Source organism: Micropterus dolomieu, linkage group LG16 (assembly GCF_021292245.1).
Source record: "Micropterus dolomieu isolate WLL.071019.BEF.003 ecotype Adirondacks linkage group LG16, ASM2129224v1, whole genome shotgun sequence".
In the NCBI taxonomy this organism is placed as follows: Eukaryota; Metazoa; Chordata; class Actinopteri; order Centrarchiformes; family Centrarchidae; genus Micropterus; species Micropterus dolomieu.
Window position 1 is genome coordinate 13,471,232 of NC_060165.1, and position 23,129 is coordinate 13,494,360.

General features: G+C 38.8%; 1 protein-coding gene across 3 annotated transcripts in view; it reads right to left on the reverse strand.

Annotated features, from left to right (window-relative positions):
• LOC123984680 (ELKS/Rab6-interacting/CAST family member 1-like) overlaps positions 1-23,129 on the reverse strand; it is a 150,338-nt gene that overhangs the window by 86,525 nt on the left and 40,684 nt on the right. For all 3 annotated transcript variants that reach the window (XM_046071720.1, XM_046071718.1, XM_046071719.1), the window contains 3 exons: positions 21,258-21,398; positions 18,863-19,003; positions 16,332-16,525 (listed from right to left, as the gene is read on the reverse strand). In XM_046071720.1, the coding sequence (XP_045927676.1) occupies positions 16,332-16,525; positions 18,863-19,003; positions 21,258-21,398 (476 nt within the window). The remainder of the gene's footprint in view (positions 1-16,331; positions 16,526-18,862; positions 19,004-21,257; positions 21,399-23,129) is intronic.

Here is a 23,129-nt window from a genome sequence, read left to right on the forward strand (position 1 = left end):
GACTACAAAAATTTGAAAGAAGGTTGAAAAAAAATCATTAATCATAACAATTAATATTTGCATACAATACCTCTAAGAGTATGACTCAAACATATTTAACTGTCTCAATAACCTCGTCTTAAAACATTTATCTAAGTAAGAGCTTAGAGGAAAGGGACAAATGGGCCTGTATTCATTTAGCCACTTAGATTATGTCCAAAAAATGCACACATTCCTCAATAAAATGGTGCATCCTGGTGGCCTCTCTAAGTTGCTGACCATATAAGCTCAACATCCCGAGGTCAAGTCTAACCAGGGAACTTTTCTGCATGTCGTTCCTTCCCTCTTTCCCCTTATTTCCCTTAAATAAAAGCTAAACGCGACAAAAACACTTTGAGAACGACACAGAGAAGTTGTTTAGAATGGTGCTACTTCAAAAAAAGAAAAGAATAAAGAACTGGTTAGGCCACAAGAAGTACCAGCTATATGCTATAAAAGCATTAAACACCATTGTCGACCCCACATGCTGCAACTGTATTCCCTGGCAGGTCACACAAGTGCAGCTGATATTTAATATATAGAGTGGAACATATTCAGGACACGCTGTCTGTTAGTGCCATTAAGATGATTCTGCAAGACTATCTGATTTACTATTCTATGCAATACAGCGCCATAATGAAATCCCGTAGGGCCAATATAATGTAAAGATCAGTAAATTCATTAAATAAAAAGCTATGAATTAATCACTAGATAGCATTTAAGGTTTCTCCAAAGTATGGACGTCTTTTCATGGAGGGATTACTGGATGTCGGGGAGCAGAGTCTAAATCATCATCTGGGGAATGAAGGAGAGAGAGAGCAAGAGTAAAAGATGGCGAATGAGAAATAGAGTTCCCTCATGGGAGCAGCAGGGTTGGGAGCTGGAGAAAGGGTTTAATCCCTGTTTAAGCTGTCTGGAAGCCATTGTGGCTCTGTCACAGACCTATCAGCTATCACACCAGCTTGACTTGATCAGGACCTTACATACCTTTCACACACACACACACACACACACACACACACACACACACTTGCCAGTAAGGTTTCACAGCCTCTACTGAATCATGACACAGATGAAAGATAACTCAAACACAAAGGATAAAAGTGTAAGCATACCCGTGTAGGCGCATGCACACCAGCATGTGCGCACACCAGCATGTGCACACACCGGCGCACATCCAACAAAGACACTTGTAAGACTGAACTAAACTGCTGACTAACACGTTAAAAATGGATCAAACTCAGTAAAAGTAATTCTTTTCGCCCTGCATAGGTCTTTTGTATGTTTGCATTTTTCAATACTTTTTACAGGCTCGTAGATAAATCCATTTTCTTTACTTCCATTGCTGCAGCTGCCAGTAAAAGAGCTGACCTCCAGTGATGGGAATCCACAGCAAACTCCAGCAGCAAAGCATCTGCCTTCATGGAAAAAGTTTTTATGGGCCTGTACACTACATATTATGTTTACTGAGGTGTAAACAGGTTGCAATAGTCACATGACCTTTGACTTGTGTCTGTGCGCCACAAAGCTCTCAGCTTAAATCCATGCATTTGCAATCCTATGATCTCACAGTAGACCTCAAGTGATGGGAATCCACAGCAAACTCCGGCAGCAAAGCATGTGCACTCAAGCGAAAGCCTTTTTTACAGGCTGTACGCTGCATATTTTGTTTACATCGTCTCATGACCTTTGACGATTGTCTGCGCGCCACAGAGCTCTGAGCTTAAACCCATGCATCTGCAATCTTATGACTCACAGTATACTGTTTCACTTATTTTATTTCTACTGCTTTACTCCTTTGAGTGCAATCTTCTGTCTGAATTCATAGGAGTATAAACTTTATTTGTTTACATCCAAAGCTATAAATATATATATATATATATATATATATATATATATATATATATATTCTAGTGTCTAAATATTTTATGACACGCCCTCTCTTTCATCTTTCCTGTCCACATAAGCCATAAACTACCTGCTAAACTAAGCTAAAGTAATGGGAGTAATCCATCAAATAGCTTTTATATCAGCATCACTGCCAGAAAAGTTGAGAAATGATATTGGCAGAGGATGGTAACATAAAATCCTCTATGTGTTTGCTAAAAGGTCCAGGGGGCCCAATTCCAAACTGTCCAGAGAAATTTGGGAAGCTGGAAGAAAAACTGAATGCGACAACGGGGGCCAAAACTGCTCTGCGGCACCTGGCCGCTCAAAGCTAACAGAATAATAATCAGTGTCTTAAGCTGCGTGTGCACGTGTGGTTTTCACTTGTGTTGTTTTTGTCTGCATTTTAAAGGCCTGCATATTCACATCATTATCACATCCAAATTGGGTTCAAATGTTAAACAGGAAAGCAGATGAAGTAAGCCTGGAGTCAGATGCATAATGGTGGATTTGGTTTCCTTTGTTCAGTCTTGATTTGAGTTTGCACCCCGAATGTGGGATAAAGTTATTTAAATATTTGGGATCAATTTTGTGCTCTACGCCCTGTGTGAGTGCGTGATAGGTCATAAACCAGTAGGAATGTTCCTATTGGAGGATTTCCAAGAAGCTCCAACCATCTGGTTAGCTCTCTGAGGTTTCCCCCCTTCATGCTACATTTACTGTACATATGTGAATCAGGGCACCCCCAAGATTCTCAAAGTTAAATTTAAGACTTTTTAAGACCTTTTTAAGACCACCTAGGATGAAATATATAATACCAATACCAAATATAATACCAACTTCACTGCCGTTTAATGGAAAATCTGTATTAATTTTAAGCCCGAGAAAATTATTTACGAAGTTACATGAATTTAATAAAACATTTTATTATAATACATTCATATTTAACACATTATAGCTATTTTGGGGTGTGTTTGTACTTTGATAAGATAAAATGAATCAAGGACGTCACTTTGTGTTGAAAAGTGGTGGGGACATAAGGGTTCAGATTAGAGGTGTGACGGTACTCTTAGCTTACATGAACAATTCACAATATTGGGTTCATGAGAACAAGACAAGAAGATATTTTAACACTATTTGATTACACATTCAATGCTGAAATATATTTAAATGAGGGTCTGGGGGTCCTCTAGGAAATTTTGAGCACTAAACACTTAATTTCCTGCATTCTGGAGACATTTTATGCACCAATTTATGGTAGAATTGTCTTATTTAAATAAAGTGATTCAGATTTTTTTAGCTTAAACTTTTTTGAAAAAAGCACATTTGTTTCTTTTATCTTTAAATTGCATTGCATGTTTTTTTATTGTGCAAATAAACCTTTCTCAAAGTATTTTCATTTGTTTTTTTTTAACATTTCTTGTTGCAAGCCATTTTTCAGAACATATGCTTTAAAAAAAGTGATGGAGACATGTCCCCAGTATCCACAGTGTAAATGACACCTGTGAAATGAATCCAACATTTGTGCACTAAGAACTCTTAAGGGGTGAAATCAAAAATACAAACAAATTGTGTGGTATGAGTTGTTACAATTAGTTACACCTTGGCTAGATAAGGTAAAGTAATATAATATGCCAATTGCTTCAGTGATTATGCATCCTGTTCTGTTTTTCTAAAGCATCTAAAGGCTGCTTGAAAAATAATATTATATAGTATTGGCTTGAAAGCAGCGGGGATAAGGAGTCGGGCTCCGGTTTGATTTTCCCTCGTTCTCGTGATCGGCGCATCTGGGTGATGTAAGTTTACCCAGATGCGCCAGATGCGCCGTGTCTGTGTGTCGCGGTCCTCGTCTCATACACACCTGTCTCTCTGTTGCTGTTGTAACATCAACTGACCAGTAACCTGCAGCGGGTCTTCCAGCTCTGCTGTTCTATTAGCGCTCGCCAGTGTGACAGGTGTTGTGCCGAATTCTGCCTGCCTGCCGAGAATTGCATGCACCTAGTGGGTGCTAACGGTAATTTATGCTGAGAAAACAGGTAATGCAAATCTCAGCAGGTAGCCTACAAAATTTGATCTGCCGAATTATGCATCCACCTCTTTAGGTTCTTGTCTAGACACTTTGCTATGGTCATTGATCAAACAGCGTTATCACCACATAGGCTATATTTACTGAAAGTCAAGGAATGGTACTTCTACTAAGTGTATTAAAATTAATTCCTAAAATATATACTTCGAATCATTTATCACCATTGATGAAGCCCACAAAGAATTTTATAGCGTTTAAACGCATTATTTGGAGGTGGATGCAATTCTCAGCAGGCAGGCAAAACTCGCCACAACACCGGCTCGCACGCCGATCAGCTTGTTGTGCTAACCCCAGCGCCACTACCCTCAGCCTCGTCTGCCAACTTGTTCGTATCTCTGGCTTTCTGAATTTCAGACACTTGCCCATTCTGAGTCGTCGAGCTAACGTTAGTAGCACGTCAGAGACGTTTTCTATTCTTTTCTAAAAACTGACTGATTCGCGCAGAGAAGCTGAACATTGACGTAAACAATAACGTTACCTGTACTGCCATATACCATCAGAGTCACACCAAACGCAGTATATTATTACGTGTCACACACACAAAGTATTCATTTATGACGTTACGGCATTAATTAAATCCTACGAAAGGACAAGAAAAAAATTAAGACTTTGGTAAACGAAATTTAGAGATTAAGACTTTTAAGGGCTTATTTTAGGAATTTGAAATTTAAGAGTTTTTTAATATTTTTAAGACCCCGCGGGTACCCTGGTGAATGTAGGAGCCTGATGAATACTTTTAGTTTGCAATGTTTCCTAATGACTCAACACTAAGTTTCCACTCTCCTTCCTCTCCTAACGCTAAACACTTGTTTTGCTCACATGTTTGTCACATGTATATCAGCCCGTAGATCATTTGCATGGGTAACTATCACGCATTTGCATCAGACCACAGTGAGTTCATCCTCCTCCTCCTCTCTCGTTTCATTGGAATTTTCAAAAGCAACACGGCTCTGTCCCTCCAATTACATACCCATGTTTTTTGCATGATGCATTATAATTATTTGCAAGAAAAGCAATCATTTATATGCATCAGGCCAAGGCACAAGGACAAATGTACTTCACCTCCCTGTCCTTTCAGTTTCCTCCATGCTCGCTCCCTCTCCAAATGCAAAATCACTCTTTCCTCTGGATGAAATATTCTCATCCATCCATGGACCATTACATCTCTCATTTCCCTCCACTCCCTCTTTTGTCACTTCCATCTCCTGTGTTTTACTTTCCCCCAGACTACTCCAAAAACTTTTCTTTTGTTTTTTTTTGCTTTCCCAATTTTAACAGGTAACAACTTAAACTAGCGTTAATTTAAAACAATATTATTGTGCACTATGATAGAGTTTCCCATTAATTAACGAGACTATGGCGGCCCGCCACAGTCTTTTTTTATTCCCCCCACAGTTTCAAAATGAACCGAAAATATATTAACATTAAAGACTTCTAACGTGTTTTGCGCCGCTGCTCCCCCTGTTGTAAACTCGCGTGACTCAAAAACAACCACATTTCTGTGGAGGTAATTATGGTAACGTTGACTAAAGCTGATGATACACGGAGCAACTTTTACAGCGATGTTGCTGGGCAATGTTGCCGTCAATGGTAATGAGTAAAGATTACTACCGTAAGCCTATGAGGTTTGTAATGGCTTTGTGTGCTAACAATAATGTACCACTAATTACAATACTATGACATTGCATACAGTTTTACATTAAATGACTGTATGGCCTTCTGAACTCATTTAGAGACTCTGTCTTACATTTCTATAGCAGTTACTTTGTTACATTTCACAAAAATCCTTATATTCAGGAGTGCTTTTCTATGTGTGATCCTGACCTTCCGATGGAGAAGTCGGGAGAAAGGAGAATTTCCCTACGGGGTACGATAATGTATCGCATTCATGTTATGTCTATATTATTATGTAACTGTGATGGTGTTACATGGGTTCAAATTCTACTGTGTAGCATAAATTCTGTGTCAGCCCAGTCCTTTCTTTCCATTTCTTATGTCTTCTCTATCCTGACTAACAACCCATATGTGATAGGAATATGGTAAAAAGTTGCAGTTGTGAATTTACTCGTGTTTAATTAAACACTAAAACACTTTCATTACACTCGTCACTTTAAGTAACAGGAGTTGCTCGTTGAACTCGATGGCTCGATGCAGTGGAGGCAAAGTGCCATGTGATGCGGTTTTAATATGTAAAATACTTCCTTCACTCTCCCTCCGAAATCGCTTTCAACAACTGCTGCAAAACCGCTGGAGGAGGCGGAATCACAGAAGAGTTCACTTTACCCACAACGTTGTAAACACCACATACAAATGTGCAGTGAAACCACGTCTCAACACTCACATACACGCACAGCCTACACAGAATCATACACTCACACACAGTGTAGGTGGACATTTACCAACACAGTGCTGATAGTGGGACACACACACACATGCACAGTCGGTGCTGTCAACTGTTCCAAACACAACCTGCTTTGTATTAGAGTCTCTCAGTCGGACCACACACAAATATTTGAAGCAAACACACAGTTGTGCATGCAACTGCACTTAACATAACAACATGTTTTCCAACATTTGCACAGAAATACACACATGCAAATGCAGCAGCACATATTGCAAACATATGCTAAGGTAAACACACACTACCATACAGCACTTTGAACTTTCTAAATTTTGCAAAACCTCAAAAATACCCTCATGTCCCCCCATACACACACACACACACACACACACACACAAAACACTCATATATGTTATATATAAACACAGACATACACACAAACATAGAATAGCCTTCAATAAAAATTAAAGTTTAAAAAAATAGTGAATACTACAGGCAACTAGCTGTAAAAATAAAAACACAGACACACACAATCTCATAAACTTCAGTAAACCTCAAAGTCTCCAAAATATTTTTTTTAACCTCGCTCATTAGCATGCTGCTGATATTCAGGGACCCACATTAAGGTAATATTAATATTACATTTGCAGTCCTGTATAAATATTTGATCAGAAATGCTCGGGGCGTGTATGTTTACTGCACATCGTTGACCCAACATTAACATCAAGGATTTCCTTTTAACCATTTGGAATTCAGTATTTCCTTTGAAAATACAGGAAAAATTGGTTTGGTTTATTAAGCCCATAAAAACTATAAAACATAAAAAAGGAAAAAAAACAAAACATAATGGTTTAGTCTTGCCCACTGTTGGTGCGGAAGAAAAACTTTAAAAAAAAGTACAAGCAGGACATTTTGGAGGAATAAAGAAAGAAATACTTATGTTGTTGTTTGCAGAATGACAGATAATCCCTCAAGCAGAGAAGCAAATTTTCAAGGTAAATAAGGAGGTAAGGCAACTAAGACCCATGTGTATGTGTGCAAACTTTCACAGTGTGGATTACTGGAAACCAGCTATAAAAAATGCTATGATATAACAGCAGACGGAATGAAATGTCTTTTTTAATAGCATCTGTCCTTGTGAAAATAAATCCCATTTACGGGATATATCCACATTTCAGAACTAAACATACAACTAAAGGAAAGTGTTTAGATAATAGTAATAGTGTAAGCATGTGATAGAGAGCTGGAGTTGATCTTGGCAGTGTCTCTGTTGGAGAACAACAAAGTCCCTGAATTCAATGCTGACACTCTGTTCTTTAGCCTAATATTCGTCTTCTGATCTGAACTCGAGTTTGCATTGTAGATAAGTCAACAGCACAAAAAGACTGCTACTATTAAGTCTGAATACTTACAGTATGCTGTTAACTGTATGCATGAAATACATGCATACAGTTAAATAAAGAAGCATTCCTTTACTCTATGTTCTGATTGGGGTTCAGGAGGCCCCCGGGATCTGCAACAGCTCAAAACACATATTTTACATTGTTTTAACGCAACGTAAGCTTTTTCTTACTATTATAAGAACTGCGATTTTGAGGGCTGCAACTAATGATTATTACTCAATTAACTGTTTGATCTTGTTAATTATTATAATGATCATTCTAATTTCTCACAGCCAGAGGTGATGTATTCATATAGCTTGCTATATTTGACCAAGTGTCCAAAAGCCAAAATATAATCAGTTTACTATCAAATATGACATAAAAAGCATAAAATCTTCAAAAGTGAGAAGCTTGAACCGGGGAATTTGTTAAGCACTTTTGCTTGAAAAATTACTAAAATGATTAATCAATTATCAAAATGGCTGCCATTTAATTTTTTGTTGCTCAATGATTCAACTAATTGTTGCAGCTCTAGTGTACTAACCCTCCCAAATCCCAAATAAACCTATTGGAATTCATTATATTTATTAAAGTTTTATATATCAGATATAAAAAACTGACCCAAAACATTAGTCATGTCACAATGTGGGATAATACATACATGCTGTACATTTCTTTGTCTGTAAATGACTTCTTAGCAAACCAAATTAATATGTATATTTGTTAATAAACAGCCCATTCCTTATTTGGTATAATAACAATGCTTTATGGCAATTTACATATTTTATTACCTTCATAAAATGTGCAAGCTCAGTTTGTGGAAAAAGCAAAGGGCTACTAATTTAATACTTGTCTATAAATTGGGTTTTAATAAGGTCAGAAGAAAATAAATAAAATACTTAAAGAGGAAAAGATGTTTGATTTTGCATTCTGTGGGGAATTGAAGCAACAAAGCAAAATATAAAAGGATAAAAAAGCAGAGTTTACAGTGACAAGCCACTGTAAACTGTACTGTAGATGTGTCTATTTTCTGAATACTCTTAAACACAAGTGTGTTTTTCATTAAATCCTCAGTACTGAGAATTGTAGTGTTATCACCTATTAGCTGACAAATCCCTGCACAACCTCAATGCTCAGAGTCATACAGGCATCACACACACACACACACACACACACACACAGAAACAATGCAATTCCTTTTTAAGCTACAGAAACCTTGATGTCAGACATTTGGCAGTGGATGAGGAGTTCCTTAGCTCAAGATCAAAACAACCAGAAAAAAAGACAAGACAAGAAAAAAAAAACATAAAAAGGACAGAAGAAGAAAAAGAAGTCTATGCTAACTTTTTCTTTTTCTTTCTTCCCCCTCTAGAGTTGAATCACAAAACACCAGAACAACAGCGATGAAAAACCTGACAAGACGGCAGGGGGAACAGTGGCTCTGGAAGATGAAAAAGAAAGCGAGAGCAAAGAAGGAGCTGGCACCGGGGAGACCTGAGCAGAGCGCACAAAACACTCAGACCACCAGTTTTATGCAGGAAACAGAACGGAGAAGTGGTTATTATGTGGTCCATCACAATGTGCAGGTCGGAGAAATTTCAATATGATCTTTGATATGTCTGTTAGAAAAAAACAAATTCAGACTTTGGGTTTTGCATGCTGAAATCTCATTACAGAGGCACCTCCTGAGTAATATTTAAAACTCAAAAAAGAAGGGAGTTTTTTCATCTTGGAATATGGACGATGCTCTACGATGCCATACTTAAAGAAACATTTTCACTTTCTTGACAAGAATAAGATGTTATCTGTTTGGTAAACATGAGGCTCCAGCCAGCAGCCAGTTAAGATGAGCTTAGGACAAAGACAATGGTGACGACAACAGGACATTAACGTTACGTTACGTTACGCTAACGTAAACATTAGCTTTAGAGATGCTGGTATTGGGATATTTTTACAATTTAATACAGCACCACAAGATACACAGTAACACATAGTTATTTGTCATATTATTTGCCAAATAAGATGCAGTTTGCAGTTCCCTTTATGCTACAAAGCAAACGATATTTTCAAAAAGTATAAAATTATATACAGAAAAAATCTATTTTGCATGGTGCAGTGCTGAGGATGAATTTAGTCTTATAGCCTGGGGGAAGAAGCTGCTCTGGAGTCTGGTGGTACAACAGCAGATGCTTCTGTATCTCCTGCCAGACGGCAACAGGGTGAACAGGCTGTGGCTGAGGTGGGTACTGTCTTTGAGTATCCTGCAGAGCCCTCCGGTCCTGGGCCATGCACATCCCATGCCAGTTGGTGATGTTTCCAGTCAGGATGCTTTCTATTGCTCCTCTGTAAAAGTTAATAAGAACTTGGCTTGGGAATTTTACAGCTGTTTCTGAGCTTCACCCTGTTTGTAGTCTTTATGCTAAGGTAAGCTAACCATCTCTTGGCTCAATAACATATTTACCTTAAAGACACAGTATAAGCAAGAAAGCAAATAAGCGTATTTCCCATAAGCTCGAACTATTCCTTTAAACCGACAAGACGTAACAGTCCAATTGCAATGTTCACGACAATTATGGAGCCACTGACAAAAACAGATGTGATATAGTGTCTGAACTGTTTAACAAAAGTAGCGAAACAAAATGTGGAGTAGTTTCTCAATAAGAGCCACAAAGCCACAAAGCCAGAAACCCAACAGAAGTTATAAGTACTCTGAGCAAAAGTTCAGAGTTGTCCAAGTTAATGATGGCGATACATTACTTGAACATTTTTCTTGTTTGCTGCGGTAGCCTGAAATTTGAACTAAGTGCTCGTAAGACTAGCAGGGCGCTATAATGGAGGGTGCAAGAAAGAAACAACAAGGTTTCCTCTTCAAAGAAGCAGTGATGTGGCAAAGAGAGAGAGAGAGAGCAGAGCAAAAGTCAAGGTGTCTCCTTCAAAGACAGACAGACATGGTGAGAATGATTAAAAACAGAGTTTATGACAGAGTGAGGGAGATGAGAGAGTGTCTCAATGCAAGGACAAGAAGTATGACAATGAAGAAGAGAGCAATGAGAGAGAAAGAGGGAGAGAAAGACAGTGATGGAAGAAGAAAAACAGGCATGCAGTACTAACCTTGAGGCAAGACTGGGTAGAGCAGGAGACAGCGTTGCATTGTAAAGATAAAAGAAAGGGAAAGAGAGGCAGAGAAAGAGAGGGTAAGGTGAGAGGGAAGACAGGAGTTGAGTGGTAGGTTAGCCAGCTTGATCACTATTCAAAGAGGAAAGAGATGAGACGCAGAGGCAATGACAAAGAGACAGCTAGAGAGACATAATTAACGATAGAGAAACAGGGAGACAGGCATGACCAAGCAAACAGCTAGGCAGGCAGACAGACAGTCACATAGACAGGTTTAAAGCAGGCGTTTCTTCTTTTCAGTACATTGTTAAGGGTCATAAGAGGACTGCTCACCTCCCATGACCTCTACAAACATTTAAGGGCACACACACAGACGAAACGGCAATCACACACCATAGAAAGCGAGCAATTAGCCAATCAAAGCATGAGCTGAGAGCTCACTGTGAATTATTCCTTCTTCAGTGGTTTTTATATTGAGGACGACTTCTTTTACTTCCCGCTGGGGACACTTGAGACGTACGCAGCTTGTGGATTTGTGGAGACGTCTACACCAAAAGGCACATGGCATGTAATCGTCAAGATGGGAAATTTGAGGAAAATTCACTTCCTAAATTGGTTGACCCCAAAAGTATTCCACACAATCCTGCCTCATGTGTTTGGTTGAGCCCAAACTCCAGGGTGAGCTTATGCCTGGGAACGTCCGCTAATGACAGCGTGCCAGAGACAAATTGTCCATTATAGAACAATATAACACGCAATAAAGTTCTCTAATTTCCCATTACACAGGGTTTATGCTATAAACCTCCTTTATTTTTCTCTCATTTTGTTTTTATTTCTTCCCATTCCAGTCTTGTCTGTCAGTTTCATTTTCTGTTTGATTCTCACTACCGTGTTGTCTTTTCTTTCTCTCCCTACGTCTTCTCCCGTTATTTCGGTCTCACTGTTCTTTTCTCTCCACCACCACCTTCCTTTCCCTTTTCCTCTTTCTTTCCCCCTCTCTGTTTTCCACTCTTCCATCCAAATCCTTTATTTTGGCCATCAGGGCAGATTTTCAGCTCCATTTCCCCTCAATGTGAAGTCACTCAGTCTGCTCCAATTACCATCCTAGTTACTGAAATAAATAACGTGGTACCATTACAGCTGGATTGAAACTAGAGGGGAAAGTGAGAGGGTTGATTTTCACCTTGTTTTACCCGCATCTGATCTTTTCATTAGTAATGTTCCCGCTGCTTACTCGTAGCCCAGGGTTAGCCTAGGTGCCAAACTAAGAGTTGGCCACAGGCAAATGTATCCCCCTCTGACGTTGCTGTTAGCTCAAGGCTAAGTCTTAAGTCAGTATTAGTACACTTTATGTTACAGGGTCAGTGCTTGCGGGTTCCAAAAAGCCTAGTTGCTGAATACATTATAATAATCTTAAACAGGGAACATTTGTTTGTTAATCCATGGCTTTCCAAACCACCGTGCTTAATATTTTTACAGTTACAAATACTGACATCTGTGAACACTTTGGGTGAGTTATTTTAGCCTTTCCAAAACCAAAAATATAAGAGCCAAAGTGTGCAAAATGTGTGTTGGTTTGTTCCAACATCAGCTGCAATCATTAACATTTTCAGCTAACTAGCTTAGTACCTACAGTAGTATTTGAAAACAAAAAAACATTAATTACATATGTGCCCATGGCCATATCTGAAGTCCATGTTTGAGATTTTTTAAATGTAGAAAGATTCATATCGTTTTGAATGTTTGCTCAGTTCACCGCGCACAAACTTCATCACTGCCTACAAAAAGAAGCCATCAAACCTTGTGCTATTCTTGGTCAAATTACTTTTTATGTATTTTAGTGTATTTGCCTGCCAAGGTCCTGTTTGTATCCACTGCAGCACAAAGTTAATGTTACTGACTAAATGAGACATGTTTTAATCTTGACAAATAAACACAGTACAAATACTGGCAACAACACAATGCAAGAGAAAATGTACTTCAGAATACTAAGTATTTTTAAATTACTCCAGTACTTTAACTTAAGTAAAAATGTCACTGAACAACTTTCACTTGTATTGGAGTAATATTTTAACAGGAGTATCTATACTTTGCAAACAGCTCAACGTTAATTAGCTGGCTTGCAACAGTTGACAAAATCTGTCCAGTGACAGTTGTCATTTCAGTCTGTAAAATTGACAAGGGCTGGATTGAATTGTGAAGACTTCTTTTGTCTGAAATCAATGACCTATTATTTAAAAAAAAAAAAAAACTTTTGAAAAAATTTGAATTTCATTTCATATACAGCTTTTCCACATGGGTCTGGTAGCTTTAATTGTGCTTCTATATCCCGTCCTCCGACTAGCAAAGTGAGTTTTGTCGTGCATCTGTCTAACTGACTGACAGGGATACGAGCCACTCACGTGCCCAGGTAGTCCCACACCAGCCCTCCCATTGGCTGCTGACAGGCAGCCAAGGAAGGGACCTGTTTTGGCAATTGTTGAGAACACCACAGGTGAGAAGCAGAGTAGTCTCTGGGTTGTAATGGACACACACACACACAAGCAAACATAAACACACTCGCACAGATGCAGAATGACATGAATTCATACATAATTATAAAACACATGTGAAAAAGGTACAATGACAGAAATCAGAAAACTTAATACCTTAATAAAACTTTTGGGTGGTAAATCTGCCAAAGTTATAATTGTTAACTGCACATGTCCTATGTGAAAATGGGAAACTACCTTGACAAGCAAAGCAACTAGTAATTAAGGGGGGTGGGGCTTAAAAACAGTGAGTTCTGCCCTTTTCATGTTTTAACCCCGTGTCAACATTTAACCACAGCCTCAAGGTAGTCAGGGATAACTTTGCTCATCATACATCTAACAGCTAGATAAAACCACTAAATGTGAAGATGTAAAAAGTATCATGGGTCCTTACACCCTGTAATATAACCTCTATAACCGCTTACTGCACAGTAATCACTGTGTGTGTCAGTGTGTAAAAGCAAAATCAAATTTCCTCATAAAAATCTACTTAATCTTAATTTTACAATTACACGATACTGTTCTCAAACATATGGCACTAAGGCCAGATTTAATACCATTCCAGTTTCCTAAGAGCAGCCTGCATAGTTCAGATATTAAAAATCAGTTGTAGAGAAGCCTTTATTTTATTGTAATCAACAGGGAAAATGAAACATCTCTCAAATACATATGATGTAAGAGCTTAAGAGGTCAACGATCTGCAATTTTAAACGGCTATAAAGTTACGTTACAATGTTATCCAGAAAGCTAGTACTGCTGTAAATATGCATCTGTGGCTATTGGAAGACTAAATAACACACACACACACACACACAGTTAAAACCCTCCAGTTTGAAGTCAGCAGGTGCTGAATTATTAATAGTCTAGTATTTCTACTGGCCAGACGGAGACACAGTGAGGAAACACTGAATCTCCCTAAAATCATTAACAACCATTAGTCTTACAGTCAAACCGCTAAACACACAGACAGAAAGGAGAGAGGAGAGAGGAGTAGGAGTAGGTAGAGATCGTGTCCAAGGAAGAAACAGGAGGAAAAGATTAAAGAGACAGAAAGAGAAAGAGATGAGAAGGCGCAGACAGAAAGCATCTGATAGTTCAGAAATCAAAGCCGCTGAGAAGCATACAGACAGACAGACGGACCAGTTTTCAACCACAGACAGCTCTGATCTGTCTAACAAACTTTGCTCTCACTACTCAAACTAAAATATAACCCATCAAATAGTTTTTTTTAACCTTATTATTTAACTGTTGGCCATGAGATGAAGACACCTGACCCTGCTTAAGAAAAACATTTAGTTAAATAAGTGACTTAATCTCCTGAGGCTGCTGTTTTCTGAAGTAATCTTCATAACGAACTTATGAACAGACACACAGGCAGAATAACAGACAAACAGAATAAGACAGATATTCAGGGAGACAGGTAAACACAGAGGCAGGCAGGCATGCAGGCAGACATATAATCAGATATAGACAGAAAGAAAAGATTAAGACTAGTTTATGAGTTAGATATAGTGTACATAAAGAGTGAAAGATAGACACGTTAAGCCAAAATTACGCAAACAGGTAAAAAAGTAGTTAGAAACTGACAAACCATTAATATTAGCATAAAGGAAATACAAAAAAATGAGTGAACTGTCCAGACTCCTAATGAAAGAAAAAGAGTGTGTTAAACTCTGCAAAGTCAGGCATCCTGGACTGCAAGTAAAACAAAAGTGAAGCGTGAAAACAGAGCCACTAAATGAAAGAGTTGCATCATTGACAGGCACAGAGGCTCAAAGAGTTTCAGACTGCACAGTAGAGATTCTAGTGCCAAACCGTGCCCTCATTTTACAAACTTTTGGGAGCAGTTTGGCTTGTCATACTGCAGTATAACAGAAGACAAAACCTCCCGCTGATGCACAGATGTGTGAGTACAACCGGAGCCGATAACTGAACTTTAGGGGAATTTTCTTTAACGGAACCGAACAGTCCAAATAAGCCCTATCAGAGAGGCTTGGGAAACATTCAAACAATGCTGCAACTCTTCGATGGTGATTATTAGTGAATATACTCAGCTCTGTGCCATGTGGAAAAGGCTTGCAACATTCAACATTATATTTTCTACACTGAGAAAAATACGGATTTTAGGGCTGCAATTAATGGGCAATATTAATAAATCTGCTGTTTATTTTCTCAATTATTTAATGAATTGTGTTGTTGAGTTTAATATATATACGACAAAGGAAAACAACAATTTCTCACACTTCTGTTCAATCGTATTTTAATCTCAATAAAAGAACCGCTGACCTACAGTATCTATGTGTATAGATCTGCTGCATGTATTTCATCTAGGATTTCCACTTGTGGTCCTTTAGTGGTTACACGTTCAATTCCCAATGGGAAAAATTGAGGTTTTTTGTGTGTAATTGTCCATCAAATTCCCTTTTGACAAATTTGGCATTTACTCCCATATCGCTTTTCCACATGGTTCCACTGGTTGCTTTCATAGTGCTCCCATGTCCCGTCCTCCAACAAGCAAAGTGAGTTTTGTCGTGCATTTGTCTAACTGACTGACAGGGCCACCAGCGACTCACGTGCCCAGGTAGTCCCACACCAGCCCCCCCATTGGCTGCTGAGAAGCAGCGGAGGGAGGGGCCTGTTTTCGCGACTGCTGAGAACGCCACAGATGAGAAGCAGAGGGGTCTCTGGGTTGTGATGGGCACACGCACACACACGAGCAAACGTAAGCGCACTCACACAGATGCAGAATCACGTGTATGCATACACATTTATGCACACGTGACAAAGGTACAATGACAGAAATTAGAAAAGAGTGATGACAAAAGCCGAAATGGAAGGAGAAAAGGGGAAGAAAGAAGGGAGAAGAAAGGTTGAGATAAAGGGAAAACGTCTGGATTAGTGCTGCAGGAAAGATTACCATAGACTCCAACAGTATATAGAGGAAAGAGGAAGATTTGAATTTCATCTCTCACCTCTCCAATTCGTGAATCTTTTTCTCCTTGTCATTCTTTTCATTCTCCATCTCCCTCAGGATCTCCAGAAGTCGTTCCACCTCGGACTGGGCCTTCCCAGCTTCCTCCTTGTGCTGGGTCACTTCCTGCTCCAGGCAGGAGATGCGTTCGGAGAGTTCAGTGCTGGCCTGGGAATCTGCTGCTGCACTCTGAGCCTAGAACAGAAATTAATTATTACAAATAAACCGAGCGTTAGCTTTCAAAATTAGGTGACCACCATTTGCTGGATGTGAATATGCCAATAACAACATGGGTGTTGAGGATGGGTTGGATGGATTTGATGAAAGTGACACGTGCCGTTGGAAACTGTTTAGGAGTATAATTGGTCTATAATTCAATCAATCTTTGCTTGATAAAATTATATTTACACAACAGTCTTTTAGCAACCTGATACAAAATGTGTATACTTTCATACCAGATCTTAACTTTAGATATATTGGCAGACTGTCTCCATAGTTTGAAATAGAAATGTTTCAACATAATGAGGCCGCATCACTTACTTATTTAGTGGATACCAAGACGGGGTATACCAAGCAAACATGTAGGATTTTAAAGAATTTTGTACAATTCATTTAGGGCCCCTTTGTTCTAAGTAATAATCCAATAAAACATTTTATTTCAAAAGGTGGTAAAAATTTAAAATGGAAGAAAAAATGTAAAAACACCTGTTCAGCCATGATTTATTTTTTAAGTTAAGAGAAATATTCTGCAGGTCATTAGTATTTTCCCCACGTTCCTCAAAAAACCTAGAGGGCTTTGTTTTTTGTATGATGGCTTCTTACAGCAGGCAAGACAACAACTGTTGCATGTGTGAGGGCATCAAAATTATGGTGAAAATCAATTAGAAGTGATCTGGGTTTCTTGTTTTTAACAGCTGAGCATTTTTCAGTACTAAGAGCAGGTAGCCATGCGAGCAGCTCTATGAAGCTGAGCTAAAGGCTACTATCAGCATGCTCACAATGACAATACTAAAATGTCAGTGTTTAGCAGGTATAATGTTTACCATGTTCACCATCTTAGATTAGCGTGTTACAGCGAAGGCTCATAGAAATGCTATAAGTTTTGCAGATATTTGAATATAAACCAAAGTCCATCCATCATCAACCGCTTATCCTGTGTACAGGGTCGCAGGGATAAACCAAAGTATTACACAAATTTGTTAACTTATAAATGTTGCTGTGTTATAAATATGTGTGTGTTATTTGGTTACAGTATGCAATTAACATATCTAAGCATTTTAGTCTGGCTCACTGATGGTGTCTTGGATTTGAGTTGGTTTCTACACACACAAAACACACAAATGCACATAATGCTGATTTATGCAAAGATTGCCATGAGCATGAAAAACGTAAGTGAATTAAAAAGTGATTTAATCTGAGTTGCAGCATCTTTATTCTTTGTGCTGGTCTGCTAAGCTACACAGAAGATGACAAAAAAGGAGAAAAAGAAACAAATGAAATAAAAAACAAAGACAAAAAAACAGCTTAGAGGTTAGAACAGCTGTGTGCGTTTCCCAGAAGCAAATGTTGCTCTTGGGACAGACTTTGTGTGTGTGTGCACACGCCTTGGTCACACAATACATAAACCCTATTAGTTTTGGAAGTGAACAACAGTTTTTACAGGTCTTTTTGTGGAGAGGAAATGTTTGGGTGTCTGACAATATTATAAGAAGATCTGGGTGGAGGGAAGAGACAGAGAGAGAAATAAGAAAGGAAAAAAGAAACATCAAATACAATCTCACATGCACAATCAGTTCACATACACATGTAGACAAGTTTTCACTCTTTTCTCTCTCCATGGTAACAGAAAGAGACTAAGAAATAAACTCTAATGAGAGAAACACCAGAGAACCACTGACACCTTCATTCACATTCTCTTTCTCTCTGTCTCTCACACACACACACACAGGCGTACATACACACTCAGGGTGTAGTGGTAATGCTGTCTTCTCCACTCTGTGAAAATGACGGCAAGGCTGTCAGCAAGCCGTCAAAGACACACACACACACACACACACACACACACACACACACACACACACACACACCATTTTATGGGCTGCTGTGTGGGAGAGAATATGTGATGTGTAAACACACACACACACACACACACACACACACACACACACACACAGCTTTCTTGGAAAACAGTTAAGGGAAAACAAGGAAGAGGAGAAAGACACACGGGGCTCTTTAGTTCAAAATCCTCCATTTGTGTGTACTTGTGTTTCTGTCTTCTGTTTGTATTTTCTACCCCTCAGATTCATATTATTGATGATTTTAAGTGGTTAATGTTGCCCATCTATCAGTAACATCATTGAGCTTTCAAATATTGTTCTTAATATTTTTATTCCACCAGTTTTGGTCCAAATACAGTCAAATACAGGTGCCAAACTTTAGACAATTTATGAACTCTACAACATCTAATTTATATGCTTTTATAATTTTATTAATAATCCCTTATTTCACACAGCCAAAACCGAAACAGCTAACCTTCTTGAGTTGATTTTCTAGTTTGACACACTCCTCTCTCTTCTGCTCCAGGCTGATCTCCAGACTCTTCAGCCTGCTGTCCTTCTTCAGAGTGGAGGAAGCCAGAGAAGAAGCCTTCTCCTTCAGATCCAACACAGAAGTCTGAAAGCAAAAAAGAAAGAAGAATGGACAGATAAAGACAGATAAGGAAAACTTCTTAGTGCTAGAAACTGAGTAGCTCTACTGAAGCAGTTGGAGGTTAAGTGCCTTGCTCATCAACATTATTGCCACAAACCCGCATTAAAGGATAATTCCAGTTTATTTCAACTTGGGTCCTATTTTTGTTATTTTGGCAATGTTTTCTACTGGTTATGATAACATTGTACTCAACAAAGTAATTCCTAAAACTTGAGGTAAAACCGAGAGAGAGCGCAGGTGAAAATAATCCTCCATTACACAATAAAGTTACTGCAGCAAGTGTGCTAGGTCAAAGTTGAACCCATAACTCGACCTGGAAACTGCAATGTTGTTTACAATGACAGTTGTTTAGATTTTTTTTCAAAACTGTTCTCCTTCATTTTCTCAGCCAAATACGTTTGGTGAGCACAATGTTACTGTTACTGATAGGACTGATCATTTTCCAAAAACATAATGCTACTTGTATTAAGACCTTCATTTTCTTTTAATTCCTTCCTACCCAGTTGTGGGATCAACTGTCCCTTGTTCTTCAAAACCTTTCCCCATGACCTGTCTCCTTTCTCACTCTTCCAGCTCAATCCCTCCATCCGTGAAGTCTCTCCCCCTTTCTTTTCTGGTCTTTTCCTCTTTTGGTAGGGCCAGTGAAACAGAAACCAACGGGACCAGAAGGAGAGACACTCAGACGTGTAATTTTACCCTTGACTGACAATACCAACTCCAGACTACGGATCATCATGTTAGACTAGGCTTTGGTCAGAGAAACCTTGCTCCTTACTCTGATTATATTTAGGTACATATATATTGCTGTTGTCAGACAAACCCCACATCTGTGTTTAGCAGTGTAGAAAGGAATTCTTTTTTTCTCCATGAGTTTTCCCATGTATTTCTCAAACTGTATAATGGGACTGTAACAGGTTTTATGACCTTACAATCGCTTTAAATTAGCTTAAGAGTCAAAGTCAAAAAAAGCATAATGGACTTTTCATTACAACAGCATGTTTGCATTTGATTTTAGGGTGTATTTTTCCATTTTAACTGTATAGTTTTGAGGAAATATGCATATTCCCTTTCTTGCCAAGACTTAAATGAGGAAATCAATACCACTCTCAAATCTGTACGCTACACGTAAAGCCTGAGTCAGCAAGCGGTTACTTAGCTTAGCATAAAGATTGGAAGCAGTGGGAAACAGCTAGCCCTGCTCTGTCCAAAGGTAAAAACATCTGCCTACCAGCACCTCTACAGCTCAGTAATTTACACTGTATCTGGTTTGTTTAATCTGTCCAAAACTGAAATATAAAAACTTCAATTTATGGTTTTATGGAGACCCCCTGCTGGCTCTAGCTTTATATTTTGCTCACAAACATGAACGCTATCAATTTTCTCATCTAACTCTCAGCAAGAAAGCTAATTAAGTGGATATTTCAAATGACCAAACTATTTAGACGAAAAATGCAAATGCATAAAAACGCATTCACAGTTTTGTGACGCCAAGTGTAATTTTTTGTCTTAACAAAACTGAGAACATACCCTTACATGAAACTTGTGTGTGTTTAAAAAAGTGGTGTTAAGTGAGGAAAATTTAAACCACTCAACAAGTGGGCTAAGATCTAGGTCTGTACTAAAATCTTTGTAGAGAAAAACTTAGCACTAAATGTAACAATAGTTATTTTTTATGCATCAGTGGTGATCTTGACCCTGTTTTCATCTACAATTTGGATATACAGCAGGATGCAGAAACTTACTTTATGATATGGACTTCTAAGAAGAATGCCTTCTAAACACTAGGCTTACACCTCCGAATGTCTCCTGAGCGATTCTTTGTCAAAATACACTGTTTTGCAAAACACTGGTTTTCCTGACATGGTTAATTGTAAATGTGCTGCCCAACCGCTGCAGGATGAATACAGCAAAGACTGCTTAAGACTGCTTTGTTATCCTCTGTTTCTCCCTCTCTGCCTCTGTGTGGTATTTTGTATGAATCACAAAGCAAAAGGAACTCAGCTCCAGTCGCTGTTTTCATTTGTTGTGAAGCATTTTGTTGTCAAGGAAATGTGACTGTTTATCGCTGTTGTCCTTCAGCGCGAAGGACTTTGGGAGGATCCGAGGTTTGTCCTGCAGCAATAGATCAATCACGTTTCCTTGACACAGAGAGGGAGAGGAGAGAGAGGTAGTTTTTCTGAGTTAGAGCACAGATATGGAGTGTGTGTATGTCTTCTACCTCACGGTCAGCCAGGTCAGCCTGCAGCTGGGAGACTTTCTCCCTCAATTCCTTCAGCTCCTTCTTGCTGGACTCCATCTCCTCTCCCTTTTCTCTCTCCTCCCTCTCACGTTGCTCCTTCAACCGCTCGATGATTCGCTCCTGGAAATCAAGAAAGAGGAGGAGGAGGACAGGAATGAGGGATGAAAGTTAGAAGAATAGAGACAGAAAGAGCCCAGCCACTCAATATAGTTTCTATACTAATAACAGTCGCATTAAACTTTATGTACATGGCAGCTTTGACAGGATCTGACAGCCAACAGTGATTTTAGACACGTAATATGTTCTGGCACAAGATGTAATATTCACAACCACTAAAAAACTATAGAGGCTCTCCAGCTATAGAACGACACAGCGGCCAGCTCAAGTATAAAAGTTCACACACATACACACAAAAGCAGCACAAAAGAGTATATACTGGCTGTGATGTGTGTGTCCTTGTACTGTAGTTCTATCTTTGTGAGGACAGATCACATTATTTTAACAATTTTTTTGAAAGCAAGGATATACTCACATAGCTATTTCAGGTTCAAGACTGGGTTTTAGGTTATGATTTAAACTAATTATTATTTAAACTATTGATTAATCTACAGATTATTTCCATAATTAATCCAAAAAAAAAAGAAATTATATATATATATATATATACATATACACACACACATACAGGTGCTGGTCATATACTTAGAATATCATCAAAAAGTTGATTTATTTCAGTAATTCCATTCAAAAAGTAAAACTTGGATATTATATTCATTCATTACACACAGACTGATATATTTCAATTGTTTATTTCATTTAATTGTGATGATTAAAACTAATAAACTAATAAAAATCCCAAATTCAGTATCTCCGAAAATTAGAATATTACTTTGGACCAATACAAAAAAAGATTTTTGGAAATGTTGGCCAACTGAAAAGTATGAACATGAAAAGTATGAGCATGTACAGCACTCAATACTTAGTTGGGGCTCCTTTTGCCTGAATTACTGCAGCAATGCGGCGTGGCATGGAGTCCATCAGTCTGTGGCACTGCTCAGGTGTTATGAGCCCAGGTTGCTCTGATAGTGGCCTTCAGCTCTTCTGCATTGTTGGGTCTGGAGTATCTTCCTCTTTACAATAAAAAAGGAAATATAGATTTCCTATAGGGTTAAGGTCAGGCGAGTTTGCTGGCCAATTAAGAACAGGGATATCATGGTCCTTAAACCAGATACTGGTAGCTTTGGCACTGTGTGCAGGTGCCACGTCCTGTTGGAAAATGAAATCTGCATCTCCATAAAGCTGGTCAGCAGCAGGAAGCATGAAGTGCTCTAAAACTTCCTGGTAGACGGCGGCTGCGTTGACATTGGACCTCAGAAAACACAGTGGACCAACACCAGCAGATGACATGGCACCCAAACCATCACTGACTGTGGAAACTTTACACTGGACTTCAAGCAACGTGGATTCTGCGCCTCTCCTCTCTTCCTCCAGACTCTGGGACCTTGATTTCCAAAGGAAATGCACAATTTACTTTCATCAGAGAACATAACTTTGGACCACTCAGCAGCAGTCCAGTCCTTTTTGTCTTTAGCCCATGCGAGACGCTTCTGACGCGGTCTTGTTCAAGAGTGGCTTGACACAAGGAATGCAACAGCTGAAACCCATGTCTTGCATATGTCTGTGCGTGGTGGTTCTTGAAGCACTGACTTCAGCTGCAGTCCACTCTTTGTGAATCTCCCCCACATTTTTGAATGGGTTTTGTTTCACAATCCTCTCCAGGGTGCGGTTATCCCTATTGCTTGTACACTTTTTTCTACCACATCTTTTCCTTCCCTTCGCCTCTCTATTAAT